This window comes from Triturus cristatus, chromosome 12 (assembly GCF_964204655.1).
Source record: "Triturus cristatus chromosome 12, aTriCri1.1, whole genome shotgun sequence".
NCBI lineage: Eukaryota > Metazoa > Chordata > Amphibia > Caudata > Salamandridae > Triturus > Triturus cristatus.
The window spans coordinates 611,373,132-611,392,211 of record NC_140595.1 but is presented as its reverse complement, the minus strand read 5'-3'; the positions used below and the strand labels follow the sequence as shown (position 1 = coordinate 611,392,211).

The window sequence follows — 19,080 nt, the reverse complement described above, 5'->3', positions numbered from 1 at the left end:
CTCGGCGCTTCCACCCCTGGGTGGAACCAAGATCGCCTCCATATGTAAACAACGTTCACGTGAACGGTTTCAGGCCTGACGGGGAGGTCTGCAAGATACTGAATTGTATTACATTGTAATCGCATTTATATAGCTCCTACTGTTCCTGGCGAGTCGTTGAAGCGCTTCATGGTGAGAAGCTCACTACCCCAGAGCCCAAGGTTAGTGGTTAAAACCAGTAGTTATTGCTACTCTCAAGGAAACCATTGCATGCTTTTATTGTACCCCAATAATGGATCAAAATAGATATTTTTCAAAGTGGACTATGTGACAACACACGGTACTTAAAGTTTCAGAATAATTCTAGAGCTCATCTCCAAAGAATGTCAATAAACACTCTTATCATTCGTCATTTCTGCATGGTGAACTTTGGAATAGGTGGGGCATACATATACGCTATGAAATGCACAGAGCAATCAAACTAACACAGCAGGAATGCCCCGCCTTCCGTCAAGGGTGGAAGAAGGATATCTAATCCATACAAAAGTAATATTGAATTAAATAGGGACAAATGTGCATTTACAATACAATTTTCCAAAGAAATTGGCAGCCGGAGGCTCCACTGTTACGCGGAGGAGCATCGCCCCACTACTCTGTGAGCAGTTCAGAAAGGAAAAGTAAGTGCGCATGACGGTTTGGCCGGCCATCCTGGGGCGGCCAAACAGTCATGCGCGGCCAAATAGTCATGTGCACTTAGGATGTTCTCCACCCGGCTGTATTGCACAGCCAGAACATGCACAGTCTCCCAGTCCCTCTCTGAGCGCCAAATCACAGTGCTCAGACCAGTCATGATGCTGCTGTCATGCTGGTGACAGCAGCATCGTGATTGGCTAGGGGAGTCGGGGAGCCTGTGTGCTTCCTGCTTCTGGTGTCACCCCCCTACCCCCAGCCCCGCCACCCACATTAAGTAGCAGTCACCACTGGAAATTGGGTTAAGATTCATAGTGTTTCAATTTCTAAAGGGGCCCTAACCAAATAGCCCACTACTTTACAATCTGTGACCATGTCTGATCCTCCCCTGGCATATTTATTTATCAAGATTTTTTTGATAAATAAACACATGGTGCATTTTAGAGCTCTGTGTCACAAATAAATTGCGTAACAACCATAAATTTTACAGCCAGTAAAAATACTAGTATATACAGTTTGTCATGGACTCCTATCATAATAAAATGTCTAAGGCATAGGCAACACTTCTTCCTCTCACTTTCTTCCATTTCCCCATCCTCCTCTTTATAAAGCCTTGATTACCACTGAGCCAGTAATCCCATTTTAGGTGCAAACTTCTCTTTGCACCTGAAACTGGATTACAATTAAGGCTCCCGGTTTTCCGTTTTTACGAATTTTTACAGATAAATACAGACAGAAAAATGTCAATGTGTTTTCTGTCTACATTTATTTTGAAAAGTGGATAAATACAGAAATTGTGCTTCTTTTAAGTGACTCTCTGTGCTGTATTTCATGAATTGCAGCCCAACAGTTTAGCAGATGGACAGCATGGGAAATTAAACAAGCATTTGCAATGCAATAGGTCTCGCATTATTAAAGTTTGAGCTATTGGCATTGCTAAAGAATGCAACAACAATAGCTCAAACTTTAATAATGCGAGACCTATTGCATTGCAAATGCTTTTTGTGAGTTGGTTGATGATTCCTGCATAGATGGTGTTTCTGTAGTCCAGTCTGCAAGTGATGAGGGCTCGGATGCTGGTCTTCCTGGTGTTGTTTGGTAGCCACTGCAGCCTCCATTGAGTAGGTCCAGGGAAGGGGGAGAAGCGCAAGGGGCGGTGGGCAGGCTGGGAAGTTTGTGGGAGAATGAGATGGAGTGGGAGGTGCATGGAACAGGTAAGGAGTTGTGGGGAGGAGGGCGGGCGGCAGAGAGGGCAGGAATGGTATCACGAAAGGGGCATTGCGAGAAAAATTACTGGCAAAAAGAAACAAAAGCACAATCACGGGGAGAACGAATGGCACAATCATGGGAAAAAGAGATGGACAAAGGCACATTAATGGCAAAAATACGTGGCAAAATAATGAGAAAACAAACGGATAAGGCACAATCACGGACAAAAAGCAAACAGAGGAAGGCACAATCATGGAAAAACAATGGCTCAATCATTATTCAGAGAGAAAAATAGTGGCACAGAAGAGAAAAAAAGGCAAAAAGGTCATAGAAGAGAGAGAGGAATGATCGAGGCAAGAGCCTTGAGGCGCTGGGGCCGGGTTTGAAAGGGCATTGACTGGTTAGAGGACTACTCAGAGGTAAGTCCTGAGCAAGGAGCCTAGGGCTTCCGCCAGCTTAATGCATGTTCCGAGCTGCGACCGCCATTTAGTGATTAGGGAGGGGTAGGAGTCCCTCCTGGTAGAGGTGATTCGGGATCAGGGGGACATGGGAGGAAGGAGAGTGGAAAGAAGCAGGAGGCACGAGGAATGGGTAAGAGCAGTAAGGGTGGGAGAGAGGGAGGGAAAGGGATCACTCGAGGAGGCAGTGAGCCAAGGCTAGGTGAGAAATACCATGAGAAAAAAAGGCACAACCAAAGAACAAATGGCACAATCATGGGAGAAAGTGAAAGACAAAGTCAGAATAATCGCAAATAACAAGTGGTACAAACACGAGGAAGAAGAAACAGGCAAAGGCACTATAATTGCGCAATCATGAACAAAAGAGAATGGCAACGGCACAATAAAGGCAAAATCACAGGAAAGAGAGGCAAAAAAAGTGGTACAATCATGGGAAAAAGAGACAGACAAAAGGACAATAAAGGCAAGACAAACAAACAACGAACGATCACAGGCAAAAAGCAAACACTTGAAGGCACAATTACTGAAAATCAATGAAAATCAAGTGGTCCGGACGCGAGCGAGCGCCCGCCACGCGAAAGTGAAAGCAAATTTGTGACGCGGCGGAGCGTGGCGCGCGCGCTTGGAGGGGAGCGCATTCCAGGCGGGGGAGCGGACCCTTTGAAGTATGATGCCGATGGCGCCAGTGGGCTGAAGCGCTTCCCCAAACGGATTGCATGGCGGCACGATGCACGTGATTGTGCGCGTGCTCGCCATGCAATCCACTTTTGGGAGCACTTTGAAATGCCCCTCTTACTAGAGTCTCGCATAGCGATTGCGTAAACGCAATCGCTAGGCGAGACCTAAAAACAGGATGGAATTTATTTAATTAATGGCATATGTCAACATACATTTGTGTTATAATGCTAATATTTAGTGGATGTATTGTTACATAATATTTGACAGCTTAAATAGCTAAATCACGACAGACATCAAAAAATGAGTGTGGCTCTATCAGTTAAATAAATATGGGCATGTACAGTTTTTACATCACCATTTATATAGAAACCATATAATAAATATGGATAAATACGGATAAATGGCCCAAAAATAAATACAACGTCACTTTAACCTTTGTTTTTTTCAGTGAATTTCAATGCTTTATAAAATAAATAAAGTAACAACTTATTACACCTCTATCTATAATGTAGCGCAGAGAGCACACGCGGAACGTAGTAGGGGCTTGCCCACCTAAGAGGGCTAAGGTTCCTGGGGGAGTGGGCTCTATGCACAGACTGTGGAATGTGTGCAGTCTGTGCATAGTAGGGGCTTGCACATCTTAGAAGGCTTGGGTGCCTGAAGATAGTGGGCTCTATGCACAGCCTGTGCATAGTGGGGACTTGCCTACCTAATGGGTCTAAGATCTCTGGAGGGAGTTAGCTCTATGCACCACAGTCTATGCACGTTAGCTCTATGAACCACAGTCTATGTACGTTAGCTCTGTTCACCACAGTCTGTGCACTGGGCGCTGACTGTGCATAGTAGGGGCTTTCCCACCTAATTGGGTTTGTGTCTCTGAAGACAGTGGGTTCTAAGCACAGTCTGTACGGTGCTGACTGTGCCCACCTAATAAGTCTTACATGTCTGGAGAGAGTGGGCTCTATCCACAGTCTTTGCACTGCACACAGACTATGCTTAGTAGGGGCTTGCCCACCTAATGTGCTTCTATCTCTGGAGGGGGTGGGCTCTACACACAGTCTGCATACTCAGCACTGACTGTGTGTGTGTAGCAGGAGCTTGTCCACTTAATGGGTCTTGGATCTCTGGAAGGAAGGGGCACTATGCACAGTTTGCGCACTCAGCGCTGACTGTGCATAGTAGGGGCTTACCATTTAATAGCACTTTCCCCTGGCTAGGCCCAGCAGCCAATCCCATACGGGCAACCAACCCTTCATCCCATGCCAAGCACAGCCTTTGACCACCAACACTCATTTTCTTTAAAAAAAATATAATTTTGTGATCCTGCGGGACTCCTGCAGACTTCTGCGAGAGTCCCACAGGACCACACAGGGGGCCACGCTGGCTCCAGCAGGACTCCTGGGGGACCATAATGAGCCGGCAATTTTTTTTTTTGTTTTGTCCCTGATAGGGGTTCCTCTTGGACCCCCAAACAGGGGTTAGGGTGTCAGGGTATCCTTACTCTGCCCCCTTCTATAAGCTGTTAATTAAATCTCTTTACAGGACGGACTCAGGAACCAAGTCCCAGAGTCCTAGAATGGCAGCCACAACATTTTTCTTCATGTTGCAGCCGCCAAACACATTGCGCTGTCCTGTAGGTGTCCTGTGGGACCGACCAATCAGAAATCTCGCTTTGATGTTTTTTCCTTCAGGAGTTCCACAGCAACAGATATCTATACATTTTGAACCTTAGTTTCTCTAAAATAGCGGAAGAGAATTACACCAAATGGAAAAAAGCAAACTTTCTGAGTAAAGATCTACCTTTCTGCTAAATTTGCTGTAATTCTGTTCAGTCATTTTGTCTGTATCGTTGTCTAATTTTCCCTATGGAAATTGCCTAGTGAAAAAGTGTTTTGCTACTCCCTCTTCTGTAAATTAACTATCAGCTGTGGGGGATGGGGACCCTTCTTTAGCTCACTTCGCCACCCCAGTTTGGATCCAGCCATATGCAAATCAGAGTCTGTGCCTCATGGGAACAGTCCAGCCTGAACTGCCAGGCCAGGTCCACCCTGGACAGGAAACAAGCGTCCCGGGACAGGTTTTGGGGCATCACCCCTCAGCCAGGCTAGCTTGAATCCAGTGGCGCAGTGAGCACAGGACCTGCGTCTGGGCAAAACCTTCCCACTTAGGGTGTGTTCGGAGGGTCAGCACTTCCTATTCTGAGCCAATCTCGCTGCTTTGCCTCCTGACTCTTTATGCCACTAACGTCACAAAGCCACCTGCTCTTTGGGATTTCATTACATGTACATCTTATCGAATTTATCCTTTACAATGGGCGTCTTTCTTTCCTCGTTTGAAGCTGCAGTTGTCACATCACAATTTTTTTTGCAGATTAATATAGCATGAACTCGACCCGAAGGTATTGGAGCGCTTTACATGAGCACCAGTTATGTTACAGACGGACACATTCATTTTTAGGTCTCGCCTACGCAGTGCACATGCGTTGCATAGGAGAAAGACCTTTAGCCATCGATGCGCCTTTTCAGCCAAAAACGTGCATGCGTTGCATTGCTTTTAATGGCAACGCGTGCACGTCTGGCGATTCCCTTGCGGAAGCGTGCTTTGACACCGTATGTTTGTAATTAACTTGCAAACATATGGTGCCTATGCTCGTTCCCGGAAGAGAAACAGGCGCAGGCCCCCTCCTGTCTTCCCTCCCCCTGCTGCCTCCTTCTTTAGCGCGAGTCGCGCGCGCGTTTGTTTTCTTTAATGGCGCGCCTGTTTTTATTATTTCCTGCCCCCTGCTCCTCGCACTTTCTACGGTCAACATAGAGGCTCTACCTGATATCAGCGCGACATAGGAAACAAAGCATTTGTTAGCCGGCAAAATGTATTTTTCTATTTAGTTATTTCTTTTTTTGTTTCTTTTCTTTCCTCCCCAAACGTTTGCTGCCTGCTCCTGCTATCCGATTCCTTTGTATCCCCTTCTACCTCCCACAGCCCCTCTTCTCCCACTTGCGCACAGCCTGTGTGCAGCCTCCCGAGCACGCATTGTTCCCAGAATATTTCAATCCTTTAAATGGTTGGTTATTTCCTCACATCAGGAAGGGGCGGCACATGGGATTGCTTACTAGGAAGCAGCTGCACCATAGCAGTGACAGGCCGGTTTGCGAGCTTAGTGGCGCATGGTCCGCTGCAGGGACCTGGGTGCAGGAGGCATCAGTAGAAAAGACACAGGGCGTCTTGTGAATGAAGAGACCCTCCTGGCAAGCAAAGATCAAGGTAAGTCTCACCATGTGACCCTGCATTGATCTGCCCACACTCGCAGTCATGATGCTTGCAACAGGTTTTGTCCTATGACTCACAAATTCTGGGCTCTGCTTCTACAGGGTCGCCTCACAGTGGAGTGGGGTTGCACAAAGTATTCATGGAGGGAGGGCACAAACTATACATCGAATTGATCTCGCTGTTTATAAAGGGCAGAGGTGACAATAACAAAAAATGCATGATTTCTTTGTGGTTTATTAAACTTCTTTAAAGCTGCGGGACTGATGCAGGCTTTAAAGTTTGGCAACTAAGTAGTGATTGTGAAATGGCGTTTTCAGTATCTTTCCTATGGATGGGCAGGCATTGGTTGCATTTGGTTCACATCACTATCCTATAACAATAAGGCTGCCATCACATTTGCGAGTAAGAGTGGCAGGAGCCACACTCTGCAGGAGTAGACACATTGGAAGAACTGCACCTGAAGGCAAGGCAACACCAACAACTGCTTGTTGAAGAAAGGGTTTACGCTTTGTTTTAGGCAAAAACGATCGCTTCAGCAAGTGACATTAGATTATATCTCTGGCCGCGAGAGGTATTTGTATGTTTGAGAGACGAGTTCATCTTGAACGTGAACTGAGAATCATTCCTGTACCTTTCTTACTATTAGTGAACTAGGAGAAAAGGTAGGTTAGCTGTCATGCATGCTGATGCGCTGCTGGAATGGTGACCACGGTGACTCGAGGATGGGAGGAGAAAGGTTGCTTTTACCTCAACGGTCGATGTTATTGGAGAAGCAGTCTGTGACTTCCCACTTCCACTTTGTTTGGTAGTCGGACGGCTTTCCAGATCCTGCGGCTCGTGTAGATGGGGGTCTTTTGTCTGGGAGAGGCGGCACGCGAATCCCTTCCTTTTTCGTATGCACTCTTCTTTCCATTCTGGCGGGGTGAGTGTGGGGCCCTATTTTGAGACATTGAAGCGCTTCGCAGATGTGTAAAAGCCACACGCTCCCGTGGACTTGAGATTTATTTAGACAAAGGGAGTCTGTTCCTTCATTGCTGCAGGCTTGGCTGCATGTGGCACTTTGTTGCCATGAAGGAGCCTGCGTTGATCTCCCCCTAATTCCTAAAATATACATCATAACCTGCGCATTCTGCTGTTAAAAGGAAAATAACTTTGCCGAACTCCTACACGTGAGACTCGATTCTGTCTATCAGCCTGAGAACTAATTGAACACCATAAAAAACAAGCATTGGCATAGCCAATAGGTCTCTCCTTGGGGACCTTACAAGTGTTTAGCCATGCAACGTTGATGTTGTTGCACCAAGGATATTGTGCTGCATAACGAAATACTTATACGGTCCCAAAAGCGAGACCTATTGGCTATGTCAATGCTTGTTTGGTAGGCGCTGGGAGATTAAGTGATTTGCACAGAATCACAGGATGCTGAGTTGGCAGCTCTAGCCGTAAGGCTACATCCTCTCCCCATAAATGAAATAACCTGGGGTCCACCTTTCGAAGTTGGTTCTCAAAGATTCTAAGGAGAATTGTACGTTAACATGCTTTGGGTTGTCTTATCGCTAACTATTTTCCTGCTTCTTTCTACTTCAAGGTTTGCCTGGGTCACTCGACAGAAACTGAACTTGCGACACCGAACGTCCTTTACGAGTGACGTCCTTGCAGTATTTCTACTATTTTGCTATCACTTTGTTTTGTCAACTGCTCCTGCCATGGCATCACGTTTCTTTGTGTTCCTTCTTCCTTGGTTATTTTACCCCCCCCCCCTCTTTCTTGGATTCTGTCTCAGTTTGTTCTTTATTTCCCATGAGAGTTCTGTTTCGTCTTTTGTTTACCTTATGGGATTTCTCTTTATTATCTCTTTACCGTGAGTCCTTTGCCCTTTTCATTTAAACCCAATGAATACTATTTGTCACTTCCCTTCCATGTATTGATTCTCTTCAATTGAGGCTGCATTACAATTAGTTTATCTTTGTGTGCCTCCCCCATTCACTCTCCTAAACTATCCTTCTCTCTTATTTTCGCATCTCTTTGGTCTTTCACCTTCCTCGGAAATTTTAATCTACCATTATCCAGCATAATGACTTCCAGAATAGTTACTTATGACTCTGCGCGTTTTGAACCATACCAACATATGATATGAATGAAGGAATATAACCAACACACTCTTTATTACCTACACAAAAGAGAGGAAAGGTTAGAGTAGACAAACACACATGAACAATGTGTACTGTCAGAGTTGGGCTCAATGAGTTCAGTCTTGTGTGGAGTCCACGCTTATACACATAAAACAACAATTTAGGAGATAACAGAACTTCTGGCCCTGCGCACTCCACCCACTAAGCCAGTTTCCCATTTGGCTTAAAACGTATAAACACTAGTAATAAAGTGTGGGGAGCAATTTGTGATATCTGATCAACGATTCAATCCAAAATGTCTAAAATATATTTATTTTTCTCTATTCTTTAAACATATAGCTTTAGTGTACACAATGCATTAGGATGATGTGCATTGAGTGATTAACATCAAACACAGTATACAAAATTACAAATCCATACAGGACTTTTTAGTAAATATAATTGGTGAAGTTCATGGAGCATATAAAAAATGCAACTGGGCATCCAACACGTGTTTCGTGGTAAGAACACTGCTTCTTCAGGGCTCAATCATAAATAAAAACGAGGGGGAGATTAATTCACAGAGGGACGTGAACAACAAATTACAGACCACAGAAGGAGTTAAGGAAACACAGTAAGGGGATTCGCTTTGACATGCCTAACAAAACAATATTGTGGAGACAGCATGCTGTAACTTGCTGTGCTAGTCCGTCCTCTCCTGCATTCTCTCGTCTGGGCAGGCCATACTCGCGTCGTTGACTCTTGTTTCACCAAATGTCCTACTCAGCTGCCCCCTGTGTGGCACAGACCAGCACTCTCCAGGTGCTCCCTATCACCTGCACAGCGGTCTGAAGGTCTACATGTGAGTAGCTCTTCAGTACGTTGCTTCTCACCTGAGCTACTCACATGTGGACCTGTGGAACTTGAGAGCAACATTGTGGAAAGGTTGTCTTCTAAAAAAATCTTATGGGAAAACAGTTTGGCAGTCAATGGGTGTTCCCCTCATTGCAGTTGGTATTTTTTTCAAACATTGAGAAGGGAAAGGGTTCCCTCGGGGTCCTCCATGGTAATCAGACAGGAATCAGAAAGCACTTAAAGTCTTAGATAATTTGCACCAATCCTAGGAAGGTCTTGTAGGGCAGCTTGCAAACTGGCAGAACATGGCTAGTGAAAACCAGTGCTTTCGCATCAGTTCCCTGAATGGTCAAGGGCCGGGGGAAGAGCTGGATATCAAACAATGAATTCCTTGGTGTCCATGTAGTACCAATGACAGTGGTATGAGAGGTAAATACCCCAGGAACTGATAGAGGTTGGCACACCCTTGCCATTTACACTGTATACTTTCAAATATTCCCTGTCTCTGTTTATCAGTCCGAATTTATCACTTCCGGGACCCCTTTTCTTGTAAAAATCTGTAGTTAAGGTACCACAAAAATCCTTTGTACCGAGGACCCCAAGCATCTTGACGCTGTCTATAACCTGCACTTGATCCATAGGGCCCTGAACGAAGATACATGTAGTATTTTAATATTGAGGGATCGTGGAAAAGGAATCTTGTTGTCGTTCCCATAGTGCCACTGGAGAGGCGATGGAAGCAAGATTTCCATCCGCCCCACTGCATCCCTTGCATGAGCAACTCACTGCACCCAGTCCGCTGGGATGTTGTATAATTGTGTCTCTAGCAGCTGGGTACAAGGACGACTTCTGAGCAGCAAGATTCAGTTACATTTGTACAGATTTGGCGGGAACACTGAGTTCCGCTTCCTGCTGTAAGGCATCATCTGGTGCTAGCTGGGAGGAAACGTCTGTGTTTAGCCGCAGCAGTCGAGCTGGCTTCTGCTCGCCCTGTGATGCCTTAGTAGAGGTCACATCACAGGCAGACAAGGCTGGAGTCAAGCCAGATTCACGAATACTGTCTTTAGAAATACAAAGAACCAATTCACAATGTACAATGATCATTGCAATTGTCATTGTGAATCGCAATGGACACACTGATACGGCTCAAAGGGTGGATGGCAGACTCAAAGGGTGGAGGGCAGTAAAGCAGCTTCCTTCCTTCTTGTGACTTGCAAGCTTATACACAAGTGCGCAAAGCATGGAATGCTTACTTACCGACTACCAAGGGAGGGCCTTAACCTTTTGCAATTGCATGTGCTGTTAATAACTGTGATCTTAAGGTTTATGTCAAGTAACTATTTTCAGGCTTAAGGGTACCACTTGAGTCCAGGGGGTAATCAATCAGACTTCTGAATCCTTTCTAAGTCAATAGCTGTATTCAGATGTGGCCTACCCTGCATCTGGTCCTCTTCAGATCAGGGGCCCAGGTAGGCTTACTACCTGTCCAAAGAGCTACCCTGGTGAGTGACTGCTCCCGTCCTCCATAGATGGTGACCGCTGTTGCCCTAGAGCACTGAACATCCGTCTCCAGATTGCATGTGATGACCTACGAATTATTTCTTTAGTTTTTTAGTTCAAAATATCTGATTACGTTTTATAATATATGCACACAAAGACATACCGAAAATCACATAAAAAAAGTCATACACAGTAGTGTAAATATGAATAAGACTGAAGGAAGTGCTAAACAAAATTATCTTATTGTATAACCCATAGAACATAAAAAACTATAAATAAAAAAGGGCTACTTATAGATTACTGTCTAACACAAATGAAAGAATTATATGAAACTAGCTATTAGTAAGAAAAATATCTAAAGTCTTCCAAATTGATGATGTGATATAAAGCGGCTTCATATTGAATAAGTCAATTACAGTTCTCATTTATAATATCCAGCGCCACCAGGCAGTTGAAGATATATTAATCACACTTTTCCAATTCATAGTAATAGATGTGATAGCAGAACTGAGTAAATCAAATAATTTGGTAGCCATATACTAGTGTGGAAATGAAATGAGGGAAGATTTGCTGATAATAATTTTATGTGATGGGATGATTAAGATGGGATTCCAGAAAGCATTGATCTTTGATCATTGATCTTTGATCTTTGACAAATTGATGGAGTTTGCAAAAGTAAAAGCAATATGACCAGTGAGTCTATGTATATCAAAGAATAATTCCATGCCTGAACACTGAGAATCTGGTATTGAACCATTGTAAGAATCGAGAATCGTATTACACATTATAATATATCAATGGGATTCAAATAAATGGACCTGATATTTAGACTGTAACTCAAAAAATGACCGAACATATTACTAAGGCAAATACCCGATATATAAAACATGACTCGATTTTTTCAACAAGAGACAGGGGTACTTAGTTTAATCAGAGAATTATTCAATAAAGATATCTTCTTAGAAATTATAGGTTTGTTATTAAATATTCTATCCAGACGTTTTTAGTAGCATTAAGGATGAAGAAGAACACTTTGCTTTTTTAAGGTCTATAATAAGAATGGCCGGTAAATTGAATGGTGCTACAGTATTTCTTTTAAATAAAAGCCAAGGGGATGTAATTTGGGAATACAAATTTAAAAAAACCATGAAACACGTTGCACAGTCAAAAGGAGGCGAGGTATTTCTTGAAATCCGGAACACCTTTTCGGCCTTCTGGTTTAGCAGTTTTTAAATACCCGTATTTGATACGTGGAGTCTTATTATTTCAAATAAATATAGTAAGGGTTTTTATTAATATTGGCAAAAAAGTAGAAGAAAATGTAACAGGTAACATTGATAATAGATATAATACGTATGGGGCTATTACCATTTTAATTGCTCCAGTTTCCACCATCATGATAAATTGAGCAAAGTCCATTCATCTAATTTGTCTATAATCTTAGTTAATAGATTATTGCAATTGAAATCAACTGTATTTTTTCTAGTATTTAAAAAATAAATACCAAGATATTCAAGAGCTCTATTATTCCAAAGAATGCCTTTGCCATGTTACATATCAGCAATATAAAACATATTTAAAGGAAATAATTCAGTTTTATGAATATTTAAAGTGTTTTCAGACACTGAGGCATAACCATCTATAATATCAAAAGTCACAGGAATGCGGGGGGACAAATGATGGCTTCTGTATGTGATGGGGGGTAGGGACCTGACTTTGTTGTCCTGGAACGTTAACGGACTGGGTGATAGGAATAAGCGGGGTGTGGTCCTGCAATATCTGAAACGGATTTCGCCTGATGTGGTCTTTTTGCAGGAGACACACCTCATTGGTAACTCCTATTGTGCCATGAATCGACGTGGTTATCGTTTGGTGGCCCACTCGGGCTTCACATCGGGCTCGCGAGGGGTGGGCATTATGGTCAAGACCTCGCTCCCGCTAGAAATAGACGAGGTGCGCCATGATGAGAGGGGACGCTACACTGTCTTGGTGGGGAGAATGGAGGGCAAGGTAGTCGTCTTTGTCTCAGTGTACGTCCCACCGGGGTTGCAGTCCACCACCTTTGCGGACCTGGGACGCCTCCTGCTTGACCTTCCGGGGGGGCTTCTGGTGGTTGGGGGGGACTTCAATGCGGTGGCTTCTGGGACTCTGGATCGCTATCCCCCTAGGGACCTCCCCCGGGCACAAGCGTGGCTGTCTGGCCTTTTGGACACGCTGGGATTGGTGGACTGTTGGCGTCTAAAGCATCCCACTCAGCTGCAGTACACCTTCCATTCGGGGGCCCATGGTAGCCTTTCGCGGCTTGATTATGTCCTTGTTCCTGCGGCCTATGCCGGGAGAGTGGGGGAGGTGCGCCACCTGGCGCGGGGTATTTCAGATCATTCCCCACTCCTGTTGCACTTTGATGTCTTCCCGAGGGGGGAGGGCAGGGTAGCTCCAATCAATGCCTGGTACCTGCGCGACCCCACTATTCGTGCTGACTTGATTAAATCCTTGCAACGGTATTTTGAGGAGAATGTGGGGTCTGTCCCGTCTGCCATTTCCCTGTGGGAGGCTTTCAAGACTGTGCTTAGAGGGGAGGCCCTCTCCCTTATTTCCCATGCCCGGAGGCGCGCACAGGAGGAGGTGACCCGGGTGGAGGCCGAAATCACTGAACTGGAGGGTGGTCTGGGGAGTGGAGTGACTGACGCTGCGCTGCACGTTCTACACCTTAAGCAGGCGGCCTATAGGTCCCTCGTCACGGAGGCGGCCAGGGGCCTCAGCAGAGAGCAACAGGGGCGATTGTATGATGTGGGTGATAAGGCTGGTAAGTTGATTGCGTGGTTGGATAAGAAGGAGAGAGCTAGTCGTGTGGTCCCGCTGATTGAAAGAATGGATGGTGTACGTGTCACTGAGCCGGAAGGCATTGTCTCTTGCTTCGCGGATTATTTCCGCGAGGTATATTCCCCGGTTTCTCCCTGCCCGGAGGAGGATTCCCATGCCCTGCTGCGTGACATCGCGCTGCCCTCCCTCTCAATGGAGGACAGGGAATTGATGGATGCCGCCCCCACCTCGGACGAAATTGCCCTCGCCATCCGCTCGGTCGCTTCTGGCAAGGCCATGGGCCCGAACGGCATTCCTATCGAGCTGTATAAATTGCGACCGGACATACTGGCACCCCACCTCCGCGCTATGTTCCTTGCGGCTCACTCGCGGGGCTCCCTCCCGCCGGACCAGCGTCTGGCTACCATCGTGGTTATCCACAAGGAGGGCAGACCGCGGGACCGGGTTACATCCTACCGGCCTATCTCGCTCTTAAACGCGGAGCCTAAAATCCTCGCCAAGGTGCTCGCTAACCGGCTGGTCGGCGTGGTGGGCGATTTGGTCCACCAAGACCAGTCCGGCTTCATTCCCCATCGCAATACGGCCCTTAATCTGCGGCGCTTGCACGGGGTGCTCGCGCGTGTTCCGTTCGTGCGGGAGCCGGCCATCTTGGCGTCCCTGGACGCCACCATGGCGTTCGACACGCTCGAGTGGCCCTACATCTGGGCGATGTTGGCGAAATTTGGATTTGGCCCGGGATTCATCAGTTGGGTCAAAATGTTGTACTCGGACCCATTGGCACAGGTGGTGGTGAATGGTCGAGTCTCGGCCCCATTCGTGCTGGGACGGGGCACGCGACAGGGTTGTCCCCTGTCGCCGCTCCTTTTTGCATTGGCCCTGGAACCCCTGGCGGAGTGGCTGCGGTGGCACCCTTCTATCCGAGGTCTCCGTTGGACCCCCGAGTATGAGGACCGCGTGTCCCTCTACGCTGACGATATCCTTTTGTACCTAGCCTCCCCGCGCAAATCACTGATTGTCCTGGTCGATGTTCTGCGCTCCTTTGGCCGTAATTCAGGCCTTGTCATCAACTGGGCTAAATCCTGTGTCTATGTGCTTTCCGGGGAGGCTCCTGTCCTCCCTCGGGGCTGTCCGATCCAGATTGCCTCGCAGGGATTTCGATACCTGGGGGTCTATATCACGCTGGACCCGGTGGCCCGCTACGAGCGAAACTTGCTTCCCCCCCTCCAGCGCTTGAAGGAGGACGTCGCGCGCTGGCGGCGCTTGCCGCTTTCGCCGCTCGGCCGGGCGGCATTGTTCAAGATGATGTCATTGCCGCGCTTTTTGTACGCTCTCCAGAACACTATGGACTTGGTCCCGGCGCGCTACTTCCGTGAGGTGGAAAGCTTACAGCGCCGTCTGTTTTGGGACGGGAGGCCGCGTATAGCCCTGGCAAAATTGACGCTCCCGTGGTACGACGGAGGGATTGCCCTCCCGGATATTAAGTGGTATTACTGGGCCTCCCAGTTAGCTGCAATTAATCACGGCCTCTATGGGCCCGCCCTAAACCCGGCATTTGAAATGGACAAAATGCTCCTGCCCGGTGGCGACTACAATCGAGCGCTCTACACTAGCGTGCCCGATTCCCGCTTGACGGGACCCACGCGTGTCATGGTGCGAGTGTGGCACGCGGCTAATGCAGCTATGGGATGGAAGGACCGTTTGACCCGGGCGTCACCGTTGTATGCGTCGGAGAGGCTTGGCTCTTTGTGGACCTCGAAGGGCTTCGAGAGGTGGGACATGATAGGCATCAGTACAGTGGGAGATCTCTGGACGAGGGGAGGATTCAAGACATTCGAGACGCTGCAGGCGGAGTTTCAGCTGCGGGGCAGTGAATACTTTCGCTACCTGCAGGTCCGTCACGCACTGGGTTCCGTCTTCCCAGACGTGGCCTCCATCCCGGAGTCCTCCCCCCTGGAGGATAGAGTGCTAGATGGCCACGTTCCGGACAGCACGATCTCCCTCATTTATAAGAAATTGATAAATGACCGCTCGGGCTTACTGACTGGCCTCCGCGAGGCTTGGGTTGCCGATGGGCTGGAGTTGGACGACGAGGACTGGATTTCCGCGGTGGCCTCTCCGAAGGAGGTGGCCATCCCGGCTCGCCTTCGCTTCGTCCAGCTTAAGATACTCCACCGGGTGTATATGACGGGGCCAAGGCTTCAGCGTATGGGCTATGCTGAGGATGGATTGTGTAAGCGTGGGTGTGGTGCTTTGGCGACTTTTTTACACATTCTGTGGGAATGTCCGAGGGTGGAGCGATTCTGGCGTGGTGTGCATGAGGTCCTGCGAGCGGTTACACATGTCGCGCTGTTGCCTGAAGCGAGGAGATGCCTGCTGAATGTGTGGGAACCGACTGATTACTCGGTTCCGCAGACGCGATGGGTGACTCTGGGATATATGATAGCTAAACGTGACATTGCTCAGCTGTGGGGATCTCAGAGACCCCCGGCGGTGTCGGCTTGGAAAGAACATATGGATTGGTGCATGTTCCGAGAAAAGGTGGTATATGTGGCGCGGGGTAAGCCTGGGGCATGGGTGAAGATATGGGGCCCCTGGAACGCTTACCGCGGGGGTATTTGCGAGCCGCCGTTGTTGCCTCCCGCTTCACCAGCTCCATCCCCATAGTTGACCCCCTCCCTCAGCCCTGGGCACATTGTTCTCCCAGTCCTGGATCAGTTTCCCTCCCCCCCTCTGGATTTCTTTAGATGGTTGGGGTTCCCCACTTGAGGAGCACATGTCGTCATTTTTGATCGTGGGTTGCCTTGCGGGTGTGGTTTTATGTTGTTGTGTTGTAGAAAACGAAACCGTATTGTGGGTTCAGAGTTATGTGGCCCACGTTGTTGATACCTCCTGCTTTATCGTCTATGCAAAGCCAAGTGCCTTATCGTATGTATGTCATGTGCTTTTGTCACTTTAGCGGCCGGCCGGAAGGTTGTAGGCCCATACTTGTATATATTTGAGATTGCAATAAACGGTTTAAAAAAAAAAAAAAAAAAAAAAAGTCACAGGAATGGTATGCATAGGGTTCATAACATATAATAAGACATCATCAGCATACGTTGAAACTATATTATTGATTGTGATACCAATTATTTCTCTAAAACAAGAAATAATAGTTAAAATGGGTTCAATGGCCAATATAAAAAGTAAAGGAGACAAAGGGCATCCTTGTCTTGTACCCCTAAACAAACAAAAAGGGGAAGAAGTAATGCATTAACAGAAATAGTGGCTATGGGTGAGCAAAACAATGCTGAACCATTGAAATAAATCTATCACCAAAACAAAATCTTTGCATAGTTCTAAATTAAAATTTCCAATTAACCTTATCAAAAGGCTTTTTCAGCACATAATGCTAATAAACCAACACAGCATTTACATTTTTTAAGGAAAGATAACATATGACATAGTAATCCAGTGCTGTGTGAAGATAGTCTACCTTTCAGGATCCAGTCTGATCAAGGTGAATAATGTGGTCTATGATTCAACAAAGTGTAGTTGCTAAAATTTTAGTATACATTTTACAATCCTGATTGATGAGTGAAATGGGCCGATGATTAGGAAGTAATGAGGAATCTTTGGTTTAGGAAGAACAATAATTGTTGATTCATTAAACGAACCTTCCACTGAAGCTTTATGCACAAATTCCTGAAACAGTGAGAGTAGGAGAGGGGAGAGTTGATTTGTTAAGGCTTTATAAAATTCTGTTGGAATTATTCAGGATTTGGTGCTTTTGTGGCATTAGGAGATCTAATAGCATTGGAGACCTCCCCTATGGTAAAAGGAGCATCAACAATAATTCTATCAGAGGGTGATAAGGGTGGTAAGTTGCAATTGAGTACAAAGTTATTCAACGTGGAATCAGCAATATTTGGAGGTTTATTATAACGGTGTGAAAAAAAGTTCTCAAACTGAGTAGCAATCTCCGTGACAGAGAGACATAGATGACCATTTGAATTACGTATAGAATGTATCTGATTTGTATCCTTCTTGATTCGTAAGTAATTAGCAAATGTACAGCCAGATTTGTTTGCTGTAAACTGAAAGTAAATTTTTTGCTTGCAAATAAAAAGACCTGCTCTTTAACTAAGCAAAGTATTATATTCATAGCACAAGTTTCGTATATGTGTTTTTACTTGAATGTCTGAAGATGACAAAAACATCTTTTCAGTTTTGGAAATATGTTGTTCCAAAATATTAAGTTGAAATATGACATAACAGAGATAGTCACCCCTCTGATATAAGCCTTAAAAGCATCCCAATGAGTAATGTAAGAAGTCGAAATTGTAACTAAAAGTGGATCAAAAATCATATTAAAGTCTCCTCCAATTGCCACGACTTGTAGTGTTCTTACCGGTTCTGGCGTGTTGGAGAGATCCTCGACGTCGGTTCTTGAGGGTTTTGGTCTTTCCGGGGTAAGGGCGACCCCTTCTGGTAGCCATGGTGCTGCCGATAAGGAAAAAGGACCAAGTAGACCGCGCCTTCCAAAAGAAGTCCCAAGAGGAAAAAACCTGTAGAGAAAAAACTCTGATAGAAGTGGGACTCCAGGAATGAAAAGGAAGGAAAGAAGCTAACAGTAAGGAAAAAATAGAAGGCAAGGAATGCAAACCAGAATAGAAGACTACAATGAGGAACCTGGAACACCAGCAGGAATCACAGATACACCAGGCAGGAGCATGGGATACCAACAGGAGCAAGGACACACCAGCAGGAGCAAAGAGTCTTGCAACGCAAAGAAATGAAAGATTCAGCCCTTTAAATACTCATGAATAGAAAGTGACCAAACAGGAACAGGAAGTGACAAAACAGGAACAGGAAAGTGATCGAACAGGAAGTGACAAAACACGAAGGAAGTAACCACCATCTTGGATAAGGTAAAGGATAGTGGACGGAAGAGGAAAGTCGCCATCTTAAATTGGTAGAGTAGATATTTCCCAAGGCCTTCTGGGAAGAAGACTATGGAATCATGGGAAGACAAGATGGCCCCAAGAAGAAAGGTAGAAAGAAATATATATACAGCAAAAGGAAGGTGAGAATATAGTGCCCCAACAAGTGAAAATAGGAAGTCGCAGTTCCAAAACCGGAGCTGTGGCATTCCTGTCATGCACATTGTCAGATAACGGGCCGCCGCGTAGGTATGCAGGGTGCCCGCCACAGAAAGCAAGCAGGCGCCGCGGGATGCACCAGCGACACCAAAACGGCAACAGCAAGCCGCCGCGCAGCACCGCGACGCGTCCGAAGAAAAGAGGGAGGTGCCGCGGGCTGTATCACGGCCCACGAGGAAGAAGCAGACAGCACTGCGGGCCGAATCAAGGTCCACGGTGCAACACCAATTATAAGAGGTAAATTTCCAATAAGCAAAGTTTCTGAAGAAATTGATTTCCAAAAATTAGGATCATCTTGTGTAGGGGCATAAGTATTATAGAAATTAATAGGGCATTTGCCAATTAAAGTTTAAACGTAAACATACCGAC

General features: G+C 46.2%; 1 protein-coding gene across 1 annotated transcript in view; it reads right to left on the bottom strand.

Annotated features, from left to right (window-relative positions):
- The window catches only part of FANCA (FA complementation group A), a 1,007,136-nt gene extending 988,830 nt beyond the window's left edge, over nucleotides 1-18,306 (bottom strand). The window contains exon 1 of the mRNA XM_085637706.1: nucleotides 17,961-18,306. Coding sequence (XP_085493832.1) covers nucleotides 17,961-18,048 — 88 coding nt within the window. The 5' untranslated portion in view covers nucleotides 18,049-18,306. The remainder of the gene's footprint in view (nucleotides 1-17,960) is intronic.
- Nucleotides 18,307-19,080: the final 774 nt, after the last annotated feature.